Source organism: Drosophila eugracilis, unplaced genomic scaffold (assembly GCF_018153835.1).
Source record: "Drosophila eugracilis isolate 14026-0451.02 unplaced genomic scaffold, ASM1815383v1 contig_1317, whole genome shotgun sequence".
Lineage (NCBI taxonomy): Eukaryota > Metazoa > Arthropoda > Insecta > Diptera > Drosophilidae > Drosophila > Drosophila eugracilis.
In genome coordinates, this window is record NW_024572115.1 from 221,897 (window position 1) to 239,810 (window position 17,914).

General features: G+C 34.5%; 1 protein-coding gene and 1 long non-coding RNA gene across 5 annotated transcripts in view; one reads left to right on the forward strand and one right to left on the reverse strand.

Annotated features, from left to right (window-relative positions):
* The first annotated feature begins 1,166 nt into the window (after positions 1–1,166).
* On the forward strand, positions 1,167–12,829 carry LOC108106053 (dual specificity protein phosphatase 3). Of its 4 annotated transcripts, none has more exons than XM_017212908.2 (7): positions 1,167–1,386; positions 1,550–1,825; positions 8,792–8,851; positions 10,465–10,634; positions 10,700–10,828; positions 11,311–11,435; positions 11,611–12,829. In XM_017212908.2, the coding sequence occupies exons 2-7, from the start codon at positions 1,808–1,810 to the stop codon at positions 11,814–11,816; spliced, it is 708 nt and encodes a 235-aa protein (XP_017068397.1). In that variant the 5' UTR covers positions 1,167–1,386; positions 1,550–1,807; the 3' UTR covers positions 11,817–12,829. The 4 variants fall into 4 exon arrangements, with proteins under 4 accessions (XP_017068397.1, XP_017068399.1, XP_017068398.1 ...); XM_017212909.2 differs by having other exon boundaries at positions 1,168–1,386; positions 11,338–11,435; XM_017212910.2 differs by lacking the exon at positions 8,792–8,851.
* A 2,576-nt stretch (positions 12,830–15,405) lies between these two features.
* Positions 15,406–17,914, reverse strand: part of LOC121530329 — a 44,485-nt gene continuing 41,976 nt past the window's right edge. The window contains exons 3-4 of the long non-coding RNA XR_005993908.1: positions 15,570–15,795; positions 15,406–15,504 (exon numbers count right to left, since the gene is read on the reverse strand). This is a non-coding gene — a long non-coding RNA (uncharacterized LOC121530329). The remainder of the gene's footprint in view (positions 15,505–15,569; positions 15,796–17,914) is intronic.

The following is a 17,914-nucleotide window of genomic DNA, read 5'->3' on the forward strand; positions in this document are numbered from 1 at the left end:
TAATTTAGATATTAATATATCTTCCTATCCTTAAAATTTTATCTGTAATTTGTCTTCTAGGTTGTTTTTGGTTTTTGCTATTCTTTGGTGCCTTTTGAGACTGTGATGATCCAGTAACCCCTTTAAAGTATGAAATTTGATTACCTTTTAGATGCACCTTCCATATTGATAGATCACCCTGCTTAGATCTGTAAGTAAAGTGATAAATTCCTGTGTGATTTTGATTATAGTTTGGCTCTCCAAGGGTAATGATCCTCTAAATTAATGCACTTCTATCCACTTTAGCTGAAATCTGTAAGTAGAGTGATCATTTTTAGTGTGATTTCGATTATAGGCAGATTTTTTGTTACTTATAGATGTTTTCTCTGAGTGTAATGATCCACCAATCCTCTATAAACATGCAACTTCATCAACTTTAGATGCAATTTAGATAGTAATCAATCTTTCTGCGTAGAACTTGAAGTAGAGTGATCATTTTTAGTGTGATTCGTATTATTAGCAGATTTTTTGTAACTTACAGATGTTTTCCCTGAGTGCAATGGTCCATCAATCCTATCAACTTTAGATAAAGTTTAGATAATAATCGATCTTCTTTTGTAAAACTGTAAGTAGAATGATCGTTGTTAGTAAGATTTAGATTATAGGCAGATTTTTTGTTACTAACAGATGTTTTCCCTGAGTGTTATGACCTACCAATCCTCTTAGAATATGAAACTCCATCAACATTAGCTGAAATTTAGGTAGTAATCAATCTTCCTGTGTAGAACTGTAAGTAGAATGATAATTTTTAGTGTGATTGGTATTATTAGCAGACACTTTGTTACTTACAAATGTTTTCCCCGAGTGTAATGATCAACCAATCCTCTAAAAACTCCCAACACCATCAACTTTTACTGCAATTTAGGCAGTAACTGATGATCCTGTGTATAATTTGCAACCATAGCAATCATTTCCCCTATCATTTGCCTTAGTTAAGTTAAGTTTCCACAAGTACCACCCATTTTTCCTGCCAGTGTACTGAGCACATTGCCACGTGCTGAGCATTGGCAAAGCTTCAGCTCGACAGAGCGAGCTTTGTGGCGGCGCCTACGTCACTGGGGCCGCTTTTTGGGGGGCGGGCGAGCTTTCGGCGCCTAGAAAACAACCCCAAAGCGGTACCGCGAATCAGTCGCAAAAAAGTGCCCGTCGCCAGAACGCTGATCAAAAGAAAACTAAACAAAAAAAATAAGAAAAACAGCAAACATTTGAGATAAATAAATAAATTCGAAATAGCAATAGTAAGTGAGTGAAGAGCAGCCAAGAAGAGAAGCAGCCGAAAAACCGAGAGCTGCCTGCAAAATCGAATCTTTTGTGAGGAACAAAAAAGAAAACACACACAAAAAAAAGGTAGTTAACAAATTTGTTGTTTTGTTTTTTTTTTCTTCCTGTGAATCTGAGTGTGTGTGGGTGCTAGATGTGTATGTGTGTGTGTGAATCTTCTTCTTCCTAGCTGTTACTAATACTTGTTACCATTTTACCTTAAAAACAAAAAAAAAACAAACAAATCAAGGAAACGCCAACACGAGAGGATAACGAAGGCACAGCCACCCGCTAGCGTGCGACCCCCTTCCATCAGTCCATCAATCCATCAGTCGTCCATCCAGCCAAACTATCTTCCCATATCAGATATATATATATATATATATACATATCTGGACTATCCAGATATCCAGGAGAGCGAAAGGAGAGCGGAAATAGGAGCAGAAGCGGGAGCGGGATCCATACACAACCGACAACACAACAAACCCAAAACACACACTCCACAAAGATGTCATGGAGATATGCGGTAAGCAAAAAAGGGGGGAAATTGGGGGGAAAAACGGGGAAAAATAGGGTTACCCAAAAATAAAAAAGAAAGAAAGAAAAACAGGAAGAGTGGGCGGTTAAGGGTAGTAACAAACTGTACAGCACACTGAGAAAAAAACTAAACTAAACTCTAAGAAAAAACTACTTTTTTGGTCGAAGATCAAAAATTAAGAAATATTTGTTGAAAAATCTAAAAACATAAACCAAAAATTCTAAAAAATTATGGAGACCTAAAATTGTTCTCTTTACTATTTTGTTTAGTTAAAACCTTAAAAACTGAAGTAAATAAGTTTATTTTAACTTAACAAAAAGTTAAAAAAACAAAAACTTAACTTCCATGATCTTCAAAATAAACAAAAACTGAGAGTTTTCTAAGATAAACTCCCTTTCTAACATTCTAAAAACCTAAAATTTAAGCCATTAACTTAATAATTAATCACGAATATATTTTCCCAGTGTAATTAGGGTTTAAGGGGGATTGGGGGGCGTGGCACAGGCTGGTTTGTCAAGTGCCGCGTGGCAGGCTTTTCGACGCTGGCATTTCGGGCATCTGTCAAAAACAGCTGATGATGACGATGACGATGGCGATGGCGAGATGGCGAGCGTTGATGACCTTGACTCGCCTCAATCTTTGGCCATGTCGTCCTCCCGCTCGGCTGACCCAATTTGGCCACCCCTTTTTCATATAGTCCACACCCCTACCAACACCCTTCGCCAGCCACCCCCCACCACTCATCACTTCACCTATAACCCACAAAGAACAAACGACAAAAAAAAACAAAAAACCATAGAATCAGGCTAAGGAAAATAGAATTTGTTCTATTTTCTGTGGGACAGAGGCCTTGGCATATGTGTGTGTGCACCACCCACTAGCCAGCCGCCTTCTTTGAAGGCCTCTAAATGCAAATGCAAAGTTCAAGTGCCTTTCCAAGGCGTGGCAAGGCCCCCATCTCTCCTCGCCTAAGCTACCTACAAAAAACTATTCTATCTTAGAACCCCCCCCCCCCCCCCAACATGTGGCTCGTTAAATAACCATCTTTGTCTGTGGCTTTTATCAGGCGATTATCCTGGCATTAACTTGGTTTTGGCGCCTAATTTTTTGGGTCACCAGCAAAGCACATTGGTCTGGGTCACCTTTGGCTTAAAGTTGGTCATGTCCTTGGGGTTGGGTAAGGGAAGGCGAGCAGATTTTTTGGGAGATTTATTTTGTTAATATAACTTAGCTTTTTTTGGGTACATTTTTTAGTTAAAAAATCTTAGGAAAGTTGAGTGGGTAAAAAGGGTTTATGAATGGTTAATAAGGGAGGGGGATTTTAGTTTACTTTTTAAAGGTTTTTGGTGGGTTTCCTATTGATTTTTTGACTTTTATTTATCTTTTTTAATATTAAAGTTTAAATAATTCTATAAAAAGCTTAAAAAATGCGTAGTCTTTAAAGAGAACTCTCTTTCTGACATATTCTTCCTTTTAGTTTAACATACGATTAATTAGCCTAGTTAACAGCCTGATAATTGCCCAATAATAACCAATTAGGCCATCAAATACCTTAAAAATCAATAATTTAGCTTGACAGGCAAGCATAAATTCCTTTTGCCAAAATAAAAGTCACTAAATTAAGACACTCCCCCTTAACAAACACTAAGCCAGTTAGTCAATAGACTAGAATTAGTCACGCTGCACTGGATTTGATTGACCCAAAAAAAAAAAGAAGGAACGTAGAATCATTGTTAATAGGCTTTACTAGGGCTAACTAAAGAAGATTACTCATACGCCGCGTGGACCAATTAACTTGATTATAAAATGGAACATGAAGTGGCCCAAAAAAAAAAAACAACAGAACAAAAACCAACCAGGAAAACCCAATGAACTTGAGGCTGCCATAAAAATCAAACTTAATGAAATTCAAAAGGCAGTGAAGCGAATTAAGTTAGAGCCGCCGCCTCTTCCTCTTTGGAAAATTGTGGCTGAAAATAATTACCCGGCTTCCGTGTAATGGCCATTGTGAAGTGCTGTAAAGTCCATAACAGATATATATATATATATATATATCGTATATATAGTAAAAGCCTGAGAGCTTAGCTAAAATGTCAATGTCATCGCCGTTTTCCGCTGGCAGTGCTGCTGCTGGCTCAGTGTCAAGCCCATTGAGAGCGCTAATTGAACAATCGATAGAGCACTGCTTAGACCCACATATTATATATATATATCTATATGTTTATATATATATATATATATATTCTATGTAAATACTATATATAGCTGTTTTCTGCCGATTGTGGGCGTGTCGCATCGCAGCTGTTGCGCCTGATTGAGCAGAAAGCGAAAGGCAAACGCTTTGGGGTTACACTGTGGAAAAGAAAGGAAAGGAAATTTATTAGTTAAATTAAGTTTAAAAAATTATAAAAAATTTTGCATAATATTAGGTGTTTTATACTAAAGAATATTTTAAAATTGGAAACTAAGCTCTATGGTTTCCAAGTTTCTTAAGCAAAGAAAGTAATTTGGCATTTTTTACATCATTTTTTGACATTTCTCAAAACTTATAAAAGTTCTCTCAGGTTCTCTCTTTTTCTTCACAATTTTAAAAATATTATAAAATACCAATGGTTTATTTTTAATTGAAATATAATTTCAATTTCTTTTTGTTCTAAGATAATAAGCTAAGAAAAATATATATATAAAAATTGTGATTAAAATTCTAATTTTTTCTTTAGGCAAAACTCTATTTTTCTGACAGTTTTTTAGAAGCTTTTTTAAGTACTTTAAAATCTACAGAAATTCCCTAAGAACCACCTACTTTTATATCTCTCTTATCCTAAAGTTTTTCCTTAAAAGAAGCAGCCAACCTTTTTCTCTCTCTGCACCCAGCTGCGGCAGAAGCTGAAGTCAAAAGCGGCGACTTGAAAGCGTTTCCCCATTTGGCCTGAGCTAGAAACCCACCCAAAAAGGGGGAAGCGTTCTCCCAAGCTCAAGGTCGATCGCTGATCTGTTGTTGGCCTTGGAAAATGAAAAATATCTAAAGTAAATGTTAGAAAAATCTATCAAGATATGGTGTATATAAAACCCTATATAGTTATAAAAAATTATATAAATTCCAGCAACTTTTTGATAATCCCTTAATTGAGATGATGATCTTATAGGGTTAAAAAGTGATCTATAAGGTAAACCTTTGATGGGATATATACATGATAGATATATATATATATCTATATCTATAATGCTTTCCCAACCCATATAAACGTGGGCTGCCTTAAAAGGCAAATTAAGCATCTGATGTATTGCGCATTTAATTGAAATTTAGTTTAGTTTTTGCAATGTGATGGGGAAAATTGGGAAAATTGTACTTTTGGCTTCGTTTGTTGATTTCTGTTTTTGCTGACTGCCAAAGTTTTTCATTGGGAAATCAGCTGAGGAATGTCTCTTTTTCTCTGCTTTTTTTTCATAATTATCTAGGGAATTTTGTTTACATTTTTCTTCTCCTTGTTTGTGGGTGGGGAAAACAGAGGGGAAACCTTTAGTTCGTTGACTGTTTAATCAATAACTAAAAAAAAAACGGGAAAAATTACTGCAGGCTACTACTGGCTTGCATGTCAATGCGATTTGCATTTGTCGAGTGCCCAAAAACTAGGCAGATTATGCAGATATATAGATATATATATATAGCAGATATAGCATATATATATATCTTGCTATATAGATTTATCAATGCCATTGGCCAGACGAAAGAAACAACAAAAAGTGGCATGTAAAATTTCATTTTAGTGGAAAATTAATTGTTGCTCTTGATTTTTGGGGTTTTTTTTTGCTTGAATTTCCAACAAATTTTCCGATGAGAATTTTTACACTTTGAAAAATGAGGGGGGAGGAATTCGTTGTTGTTGTTGTGGTTTTTCACGCTCTCGTGTTGCTATTTTTGGGTGAATTTTTCTTAGCCCAAGGCCGTGCAAGTAAATTGCAAATAAATTATAAAAATCTTTTAATAAATAGATACAAATTGATGGAAAGTGTCAGCAGATGTTGTTGGGTTGGGAAAATTCCCCCTCTAATAAACACATTTTCCGACAAATCCAAGTCAAGACTACTATTAAATGCTAGTAAATAGCAAACTCACAAGGCTGACCGCATAATTTCCTTTTACGTCCTTCCTTAGTTAGTTTAGTTTAGTTTATTTAGCTGATTGCATTGTCTAGCCCAGTCGCCTTTGCCTGCCCTGCGCTCCTACCCCTGCCTGCCTGCTTTCCCACATTGTTTTTCCATTTTCCCCCCATTTAGTTTGCTGCACTTCCTGCAGATAGACTCGTAACTCGCATATACCTTATATAGAAGACAAAAACGGAACTGAGAACTGTGTCAGGCCCAGAGGTCAAGCAGCCGTTGTTGCCCAACTGTTGCCACCTGCCCATGGCTGCCTGCAACATGTGGAACGGATGTGGGTCAGTATGTGGGGTGATCCCTCCACCTCCTTCTCCTCTACAGCCATGCCAAAGGACATCAATTGCAATCGAAACGAGATTATGACATCATTAAGTGCCCTGCAGTGCGAAAGCCTCTCCATCCGAGAACTAGTTTATGTGGCTTGAGGGAAATCAGAAAATTAAATGAGATTTTGATGCAGTCCTTAAGGCAGAAAAACGGGGTTCGATTTGGGGTGGGGAAAATGTCATTGAAGTGGGTTTGAAATCAAAGATTTTTAATGGAGTTCTTAATCAAAGCGTGCTTAAAAGGGTTTATAGGTAAGGGAAATATCCGTGAAGTTTACTTTAAAAATTTGTTTTTGGGAAGACTTCCAATCATCTTTTTATAAAAAAATATTTTAAACTACTTTTAACTTTATATTCTACTGTTCTAGAAATATTTTTTCTAATCAAATTGAAGTACTTTTTAATAATATTTATGATTTATGATTAAAACTTAAGGCCTGAACTAAACTAAAACTATAAATAAAATTTATTTCGATTTTCAGAATCTAGAAAAGTAAAAATCAAGATTTTTCAATAAAAAACTTTTACAAATTTTCTTAGGCTTGGAAATTTAACTTATTAATAATCTAGAAATAGTTTTTATTAAAGTTTATAATCAATATTTAATGATTTTTTACCTAAACTTAAGTTGCCTTAAGTTCTTTGACTGTTTAGTACATTAAATAGCTTAAATGAATATTTCATAAAATTAAATCTATCAAATACAAATTATAGTAATATTAAAAATAACTTTAACTATATATTTTTTAATTTTTAAAACCCTTAAGAATTTTCTTAAATTTTTATAAAGTGACTTTAGAAAGTAATTTACTTAAACAAACTTCCCAAACTTAGCAGCTTTAAAATATTCCTTAAGCTTCAACCTCTTAAATTTCCCTACTTAAAACCCAACTTTTAGATATTTCCCTAAAAAAACATCAACAAATAGCAAATAGTTGGAAAACTTATAAGTGCCCCAATCATAGTTGTACCCCTTTTAAGCCCACACCTTTCAGGTATTTCGACTGTTGACTGTTTGAAAAAAGCGGCTAAAATAAGATACGAACGAACGCTTTCAAAGTTGCCAATAGATTCACTCACACGAATCGTTTAAAATTGCTTTTGGTTGAAGGGGGAAGAGGGACTATATATACGTCTTTGGGCTATATCTGTATAGATATATATACACATATATATGCTGGCGATTAGACATTCAATCATGCCAGTGTGTGTTTTTCACTCGCTTTTCGATTTTGTTTCCATTTGGCGTTTTGTGTTTTTCCCCCCCTTTGGATTTGTCGTGTCCAGCTAATTGTCTTGTCATGCGGGCCTCACGTCAGATATATATATATATATATATATATAGATATAGTAGGGATGAGTCAGAGACAACAAATTCGTTGCTGGTTTCCACTTTGCTCCAATAGATTTTCTCTCTCTACACATTTTTCTTGATTTTGTTTTTTCTACTTTGTTTTTCTTTTCTACATTGGTGAGTTTTTTTTTTTTTTTTTTTTTTGTTTCTTCTATCAACTATTTTTAGATGCAAATCAGTGGGCGGCAAGTGGTGGGTGGGTGTGTAGGGTAATTTTCTTGGCAAGGGGGACAAGGTCAAGGCGCAGCTTCACACTCACCTGAGCTAAAAGCTTTCCCTCTATTTCCGTTTCCACCTGAAATGCAAGTTGATTAAGTTATATTTAGTTTGCTTTTCGTACATATTTTCCGTATTGTATTTCGCTTTGTATTACTAGGTGGTTTTAGTTAGAGATTATCAATTAACTATCTATGTAATTAACCCACCTTTGGGTTTTTTTTTTGGGTTTATAAGTAACTAATTGGAATATTGGTTTTATTAATAACATAGAAGAGTACCTTAACATTAGAGGTATGTAATGAAAATGAAAAGTATAAGTAATAGTGGTAGTAAATTGTAGTAGCAAATAATAGTAGTAGAAGTAGTAATAATAATAGTAGTAGTAGTAGTATTAGTAGTAGTAGTAATAGTAGTAGTAGTAGTAGTAATAGTAGTAGTAGTAATAGTAGTTGTAGTAGTAGCAGTAGTAATAGTAGTAGTAGTAGTAATAGTAGTAGTAGAAATTGATTTCTATTAACGTTTTTTTAAAGCCCGAATTTGTTATGTTTATTTACATTACTTAATAATTATAACTATAATATAGATATTTCTCTAGGTTTTCTTAAATAAATTAAATAGGTTTTTATTTGATTATTTTATTTTAAGCTGTAAAGCATATTATTAGAATTTAATTACTTTTTTTAGTAACCAAAAGATAAATATATTTTGATTTATATCATACATTCCTTTATCAGAATATTATATAAATTTAACTATAAACATTCTCGAAATCTTTTAATTTATTTCATACTAATACTTATATTTTATTTAAAATTATATTTATATTTCTATTTCTATTTCTTGATTTTTTGAGTTTTCTTTATGATCCAATTATTATTTCCAATACCTTTCCAGCTTCTCACAGACAGATACAGCAGCAGCATCGGCGATAGATATAGTCCCCACTATTATCAGGTTTGTCCTGTCAAAAAAGCTATAGCTTCTGCATGAGGTTTTTCCAAAACGGAAACTAAACTTTGTTTTTCAAAACCCAAAATGTGCTGTCTTTTTGGCTGAAATTTCCCTAAGAAATTGTGCTGTTTTTTCTGTGCCCCCCAAAAAAAAAGCTTGATTACCTCAAAGTTTCCCAAAAACTAACCAAAGTTGAAAACTATATAGAAAATAAGTCTAGTATCTGTTGGATATATAGGCCACGGCGACTAAATAATGCTATAAATAATCTCCACATTTTGTGCGCTTTTCATCAACAGATTTAGAACAATTAACCCACACACACCTTGCCTCGGACAAGAATCTCAATCTGAGCTATATATATTATATATCTTTAAAGATATATATATATATATGCCATAGATCAGTCACAATAGATCAACTCAATGGCGAAATGTTAAAGAACTTTTGGGCGACAGATGCTTAAAATTTAGACTTTTCTCTCTTTTCTCATTTTCATTTTCAAGGTCGCATGCCGCGGCAAAAAGCAAAAGTTTTCCCCAAAAACGTGAACACCTAAAACCAGGCACATTTCCTTCCCCCCCACTCAAATGATGATGATGATGATGGTATTATGACAAGTCAGACAGTCGATAGCCAACAAAATGCTATCAAATAGGGAAAACAAAATGCCAAAAAACACAAAAGGCAAGACAAAGTTTTCACTTTCTGTCCCTGAAATTGTCAGACAGTAAATATATATAAGATATAAGATATATATATATATATAGAAGGTGTATTTGTCGTCTGATTTGTCATCTTTTGTAACCAAATTGCGACCTTCGCCTTTGCCATAAAATCTACAAGGCAAAGGCATTTTGTTTCCCGGTTTTTCATTTTCGTTTTTTATATTTTTTTTGGCCCTGATGTCATGTGGTGGAGCAGGGAAATCCTTAGAAGCCTGCCAAAAATTTTCACAAAATCTAATTATTGAAGGACTTATATATGTTTTTTATATGGCTAAATCGATTTTAGATGGTAATGATTAGGAAATATTTAAAGCAGTAAGAACTAACAAGGTTTATGTACTTATTTTTTCATTTTCATTAATTTTTTTTGAAGGTTTTTGATGTTTTTTGAAGGAATTTTTCTATGTTTCTAAACTGAAACTTAAGCTACTTGCAAACAAGTTTATTCTAATAAGGTTCTTAGGTTTTATTCACTAATAAAAAAGATCTTCAATCATAGTAAAATTACCAGGAATATGTATTATTAACTCGCATATTAAATATTTTTAAAATCTATGATAATCTAATCTAGGCTGGCTTTATTTTAAGAATATATTTTTTACAAAGCTAAAATACAAGCTGAAATAACTTAACCTTAAGATTATTGTTTATTTTTGTCATTCTTAAGAATCGCTAATTAATTCTTAAAAGCTTCTTTTAACTGTATTAACCTTAAACTCTATAAGTTAGTTAGTTCCCAAAGGCCTGAAGACTTACTAAAACTTCCTTAAAACTTACAAAATCTTAAAACTGTGCTGTCTAAGTGCTAAAAACATAAAACTCCACCTACTTCTTAAACTAAAATTGACTTTAATAATAAATAATAATCATTAAAAAAAACCTTTCCAGTCGCCCAGCCGCTTGGAGACCTCCGAACAGACCACTGGCCGTCAGCTGCAGCGTGTCCTGCACTACTCAATGGCCCCTAGCCGGGCACTGCCAGGACTCCGTCGCGCCGAATGCGCCATTCACGACGTTGACTGTGATGAGGTCTATCCGGGCATCTATATAGGCGATGCGTAAGTACTATCTACAATATATAAAAGTTTAAAATTAATTATAATTTTATATGAATAACTTTTAGTGCGGCGGCCAAAAACAAAACTTATCTGCGGATGATGGGCATTACCCATGTCCTGAATGCGGCCGAGGGATGTCGATATGGTCAGGTGGATACAGGACATAGTTACTACAGGGATATGCCCAGCATCAGGTGGGTTATAGCATATAGAAGAGATATATATATAAAGAGAGAGGATTAATCTGATAACCGACAAAAGGCAACAACATGAACAATCGAAAGGAATGCAAATTCTCAAAGAACTTTCGATCAAAATTTGTTCATATTTTGTTTTGAATCGCACAAAGTTTTCAATTTTCTTTTATCTTTTTTTTTTCTTTCTACATATTGCACATTTTCCAAAATTTCTTTTCAAAATCAAAAATATTCCTTTTTTTCTTTCTCTTTTTTTTTGGTATCTTTTTTTCCAATCCACACACTCCGTAAATCCCATTGCTGTATGGTTTTTCATTATCTTCTCATTGATTTTAACTCGAAAATCATCTCTGATCATTAACCATTAACCATTATCCATTATCACTACGTTTTTGGCTCAACTTTGTTGTTGTTGCTGTTTTGTTGTGTATTATGTGTGTGTATGTGTGTGTGGTGTGTGTGTTTACTATGTGGTTTAGACGCAACCATAAGGATTGTGTTTTTAGGTACATGGGCTTCCCCATGGTCGATGCCCCAACGACAGACATCTCGCGCTACTTCTACGTGGCCTCCAAGTTCATCGACAGCGCCATCAGCAGCGGCGGTAAGTGAAGAGGTAATAGATGATGCAGAGAAATATTTTTTGGTGATCAAGAATCTGGAAAACAACAATATTTGATAAGATAATAACACCATCATGTTTACTCTGCATCACTTAACCTTAAGGACAAACCTCTATAAGAACTCTGTGCTTATCCTCCTCATTACTCTAACCATAGGTAAAATCCTTGTCCACTGCCTGGTGGGCATGTCACGTTCGGCCACCTGTGTCCTGGCCTATCTGATGATCTGCCGGAAAATGTCAGCGGTGGATGCGATACGCACAGTCCGTATGCGTCGCGATATTCGGCCAAATGATGGATTCCTGCAGCAATTGGCCGATTTGGATATGGAACTCAAGCGCAAGAATCTATATCCCTATTAAGAGAGAGAGAGAGGGAGATCTTTGGGATTGAGTTAGAAGATACAACCAAAGAGAGAGGGGCTTGATTCTTCAAAGAATCCAGCAAACTAACCAAAAAAAAAAAAGAAAAAAATAAGATTATTATTATGAAAAATGAAAAATGAAAAGTGAAAAAATGAAAAATCGTTGTTCTAAACAAAAGATAAAACTTGAAGCCTACAAAGCTAACGACTTATAATGGTAACTTGGTCTTCTGATATATATAAACTGTTCATCCCCAAAACTGTATAATCACGGCATATACCATATATATTGTAGGATATATATATATATATATAACCAGACGACAGAAGGGAATCAAGTTATCTCCACTATCACGATAAAAAAAAAATGAAAAAGAAAACTCACACTTAGAGACCTAGATTGGTAGAGCCACGATCGTAGAGCAATATGTGCTAGACGATCAACCTATATACCTTGCCTATATACCTTAGACATACACAGATTTATATACATGTATTCCGGATCCACATCTATGCGTATATATATATATTTTCTAAGGCTCATCTGTGTTAACGTTCTGTTCCATCTCCATTATCTCCATTATCTCCCAAATCCCTAACATAATATCCAAACTTCTATATCCTCAATTCCCCTCTATATAGCAATCCCAACTCTTCCATAACCAAAACATATATATAAGAAGAGCTGAAACTAGATCATGAAACAAACCAGATACATATATATATATATATATATACTGATATATAACTGTGTAACGGATATACAAGCATGCGTTATATACACCTATATATACCATATATATATATATAACTATATACACCAAGTGTGGACAATGTAATAAAACCAAATTCATATTTTCTAGAACATGTACCATGTTTAAGAGCAGAAACAAAAATAACTAAACCAAATCAAACGAGCAGAACAAGTAACTAAAAACTAAAACTATACCTAAGAAGTGATTAATAATAAACAAACAAAAAAAAAACAACAAAAAACAAAAACAAACTAAATATGAAGTTAATTCTTTAAGAGTTGTGGCAAAACAATCGATTATATTGATGATTTGGGTGCCATCGATAGAGTACTTTCGATAGGTTTTTATTTTGTAAGACATAATCTTATATTATATCAGTTACTTGTAGAAGAAAAGCTTATAACAGCTTAAAGAAAGCGTTTCAAACTATATAAACTATAAAACAATCGATTATTTTGATGATTTGAGGGCTTCGATAGAGTGTCTTCGATAGGTTTTTATTTTGTAAGACGAAATCTTATATTAATTAACCCCTTTCTTGTAGTAGAAAAGTTTGTAAAAGATAGAAGTAAGCGTTTTCGACCCTATAAACTATGTATATAGTATTGATGATACTATTTAGCCATGATTTAGCCATGTCCGTTTGTCCGTATGAAAGCCTAGATCTCAAGAATTATAAAAGTTACAAAATTGGGACTAAGCAAGCCGACACTTGAGATGCCTACGCAGACCAAGTTTGTTTTTAGCGTCCTGCCAAGCCCACAAAACACAAACAAATAAAATCATTGACTTGATCATATAAGAGCTAGAAAACTGGAACTTGGCATGTAAAATCTTGAGATGTAAGCGCACCTTTTGAGTTCTTATAATGATTAAAGAGCTTTCTTGTAGTTTTTGGAAAGATTTTACCTGAATTATTATCTAATAATACTTAAGCTATCACCCATATTTCTGATCTCAAACTTTATAAGCCGTTAAGTTACCCCAAAACAATGCCATTTCCTTAATCCCCTCCACCTTTTCCTAAAGTGTGAAGGAAATTGAATTCGATTTCCTCTGATTTCCCATACCCATACCCCCTTTCATATAATTTCTAAACCATAAACTTTGTGGGGTCTCTGGGATATTAGCTGCCTTTTGCTAACTGCCTGGAAACACCTGCAGAGGCATCTTCTTATCGAGGTTCTGGTTTCCATCAGGCTCACCAGGCGTAATTAAAACAGATGATATTGGCTACCTGGAAGTGGAGCTGTTGCTGCTGCCGCCGCTGCTGCTAACCGCATAGTTGACCCTAATTTAGAACTATCAATAACCAAAGCGAACTGACCCAAAACAAAGAATCCCACATCCAGCACCAACACAACGAGGGACAACGACTCAAAGATTTCGATCGTGCGCACAGTCAAAACAATAAAATTAATGTCTCCGCTTCAAGGGTTCACGGGGTGTTGACCCGGCTAGGCCAAGGGGGGATCAGCGGGTGCCACTTAAGTGATCCCGAAATGGTATTCCTCCAAAAAAAAAAACAAAACCAAACCAAACCCTAAACAGGTAGCAGTTGTTAAAAGTCGTTGAACAACAAATGGAACAACACTAGGCGAGTACTTCTTCGAGTTCTTCTTTTCTAGCCACAAAATAGTCAGTTTAGAGTTCATAGAATCCCTACTAGACCCAAGGAACTTGACTCTGGCTGATATGATAAGGTGGAAAATTGGTATGCGGGGTGCTAAAACATTTAAATGTGTTATAAATTGTAATCCAAGGCACTGTGTGGGGTTTTAGATATTCTAAAGGCAAGAACTTGGATTTATTTGTTGGAATTTTTGAGAATTTTTGTGGAATTTTGATAGTTGTGAGTAAAGTTATCAGCTGACTGAGTTAAAATGTGAGAATATTCCTTAGATACTTAACAAATAGTAAAATACTGACCGTTATATCACGCACTAACCTCAAGGAACTTAACTTTCCCTAAACAGACTTCCTTACAATTTGGTATGCAAACCTGATATCTCATTACTTAATGAATTCCCCAAAAGTTAATATTAAAAAATGTAAAAAAAAGTGTATTCACTCTTCGTTAAGAACCTTCCTATATACCACTGATCAGGTCAAATGGCAAAAGCGGCGATGTCCAGCGGCGTTGTTGGTATTTTCCCGACTCAACTGCGAGGGAATGAGGGCTATGGCTAAACTAGTTTTTTGGTTTCCCAGGCCCCGCGACCTAAGCTGCTAAAAATCATTTTTCAAAGGCCAGACTTTAAGACCCGCACACACACTTTATGGAACCAGCTGGCTAGCCCCCCTCCCTACCATATACATTCCCATTGCTACTCCAAAGGGTGACACATGCTGGACGATGATTGAGGGAATTGAGGAGTGCGGGGTAAATGGATGAGGACTCTCTCTCTCTATGCACATGAAACAATTATTATTATTAATAAGTTAGTTTTGCTCCACGTGCCACCCTGCCTCTGCCTCTTCCTATCCTCCTTCTTCTTCTACTACTACTCCTTACGTATTACGTTATAAGATTAAGCATGAAAAATGTTACAAATTTTCCTGCTCTCATAATTAATCTTCATCTGGCGCTATGTTTGCCTCTTCATGTGTGGATTGGGAAGGGAGTTGGGCGTGGGGTGGTGGTTGAGGATTTTACATGCAAAAGAGTTAAATAATTATAAGTACACACACTACTCAGGGGGGAAGGATAGGGTGACAACCCTTTAATGCACAGGAAGTAAGAGGTAAGAAGTTGGATTTTTTCTACTAAAAAAATATATTTTTGAAGGTTCTGATAGAGTTTTCAAGCATAATGGTATTTTAATAGGTATTTTATGTTTTAAAAATACTAAAAAAAAATCCATTTTAATATTAATTAAATACCTTTTAATACCAACTTACTTTTTCCATAAACATCTTAAAGTTTGCAACCTAAAAAAATAATTTTAAAACATTAATTTAACATTTTCACAGCTTTAAACTGATTTTAAACTCACAAAATCCTTCAACTTATCGTCACAGTTTTCTCTCAGTGCATTTTCGCTTCTCTGTTCTGTTCCCTGTTTTTTAAATTGTCCTTTTAAGCTCTACAAATAGTTGATAGCCCAGCAGCTGTGTCCTGGCGAATCAGAAGCAGATAGATTGCGACGGCTATGGCAATGGCGAGTCCTGCTCTTCCGTTGGCACAACGGGAATTACCTTGATACCAGTTTGTTTGAGCACCTGTAATTGTTTACGAAATATGTATGTTGCACGTACATGTGTGTGTGTTAGTGTGTGTGTGTGTTGCAAGGTTATTTATGTCATTTGCAGTCAGGGAGGGATATTATAGGTTTTCTTTAGTTTTTATGGTCTTTCATGGTGGCGATTTTTGATTATTATAACGATCGTAAGTTTTATTTTTGTGATACTTTTTGGTTATACTAATAGATAATTATGTTCTTTTATAGTGTTCATTTTTAATTATAAAGATCACAATTTACTTTTTATGATACTTTCCGGTTATGTCAGTTCCAAACGCATATCTATCTTTGATCTGTCAGCTTTATGTTCTTTTAGTGTTTATTTTTGATTATTTAGTTATTTTGTTATTTTAGGTTAATTATTGATTATGTAGGATTCAATCTTATGTTTTATGATACTTTTGGGTTCTACCAAGTACAACCGTATACCTAACTTTGAATTTTTACGTTTTTTCTAAAGTGTTATGTTTTTTTTATAGTTTTCTCATTGATTAAGAAGGTGATAACTTGTATTTGAAGTACCTTTTTGGTTATCCGAAGAACAGAAAGTATTTCATTCTTTGATTTTTTATGCTTTTTAGGTAGTGATTTTTGATTATAAAGATAATAACTTAAATTTCTTTGATACTTGTTGGGGTTATACTAAGTACAAACCTAATATTAATTTTCGACCAGCATCTAAAGCTTAGCACTCTTTCTCTTATTTGCCTAAAAACATATTTAAACTAACACTTTTCCTTCTTATTATTAACAAATTTCCCATCACAATCGTTTATTGAAAATCGTGAATTGAAAACCTACAAAATAATAATAAAACTTAAGAAAATGCCAATTCATTTTTCCACACCAGCCAGCTCTAGGTTTGTAAAGCGATTTTTGTGTGTGTTTTAATTCTTGTTTAATTCCTGTTTTATTCTCGATTTTTGTTTTTCCCGAATTATTAATGAGCTCAGGAGCTTCTGGGAGTCGCAGCGTATTTGAATGGGGCTGGCTGGCTGGTTGGGAGTAGAGGTGGCTTACTGACGCTGCAAACTGAGGCAACTTAAGCAAATATTAAATGCATTTTGGGCTTTTCAACGAAAATGGTTAAATTCCAAAAGGGAAAATGTGCCAGATGTGGATGGAGGAAATATGTTGCAGAGAGAGAGAGAGAGAGAGAGAGAGAGGGGAATGAGAAAGAGGAGAGAAATTTGTGGCTGCTCGACGGAGTGAAAAACAATAAATAATGCAGCCAATTAAAACTTTGGCTGTTTGGCTTCAAATTCAACACCAACAACAAACAACAATAATAATAACAACAACAACAATAACAACAACAATGCATTGTGCAACAACAACAAACCAAAGGAACATCCATATAAAACATAACAACAAATGCAATAACAACTAATTGACAAACAACAGAAAATTGAATGCAATAAAGCACATGGCATGTGGGTTAACTTATATAGCAGATATATTTATATATATATATATATATATACATATATAGTACCGATACCAGCCATAGCTATGCAGCGTAATATGTCCGGATATATATATGTTATATGCTATATGCTATATGGTCATCTATCTGGTCGGTGTGATGTGATGGACAGAAAACAATCAATTAAAAAAAAAAGGGAAGAATAATAGAAAGGCGGGCGATAGGCTAGACTAACAGATACCCTTTAGTTATATATGATAAATATTTCTATAAAAATAACTTCTAAAATCGTTTTTTATTTTGTATTTTTCAAGTAAAAATAATCATAATTTGTAGAACAGAAGCTATACCTTATAGATCTCTATAAGATATCCCCATAGTAATCCGATTTCACATCAATTTCTTATTTAAAAAAAATCTCAAAAATCTCCCTTAACCACCTCTAACTTCTCTACCAAAACTCTATTCAAAAAAAGGAAATAAAAACCTGAAAAAAAAATCAATGCAATTTGACAGGAACACGGCAATGCAGCAGCATCATCATCATCATAAGCATCCCAACCAACATCATCATCATCTGCTGACCGAGAAAGAGAAATAAAACCAGCTATGGAAGCAGCAGCCTTCCGTCCAGCCTCTCGGCTACTCGAAATTATTATTATAAACTTCTTCA

Bases quoted from the DNA above. Each gene is read 5' to 3' on its own strand.
- LOC108106053 (XM_017212908.2), top strand. The intron at 8,852-10,464 runs GTTTGTCCTGTC...AAACCTTTCCAG, and splicing joins ATAGTCCCCACTATTATCAG to TCGCCCAGCCGCTTGGAGAC. The intron at 11,436-11,610 runs GTAAGTGAAGAG...CTCTAACCATAG, and splicing joins CAGCGCCATCAGCAGCGGCG to GTAAAATCCTTGTCCACTGC.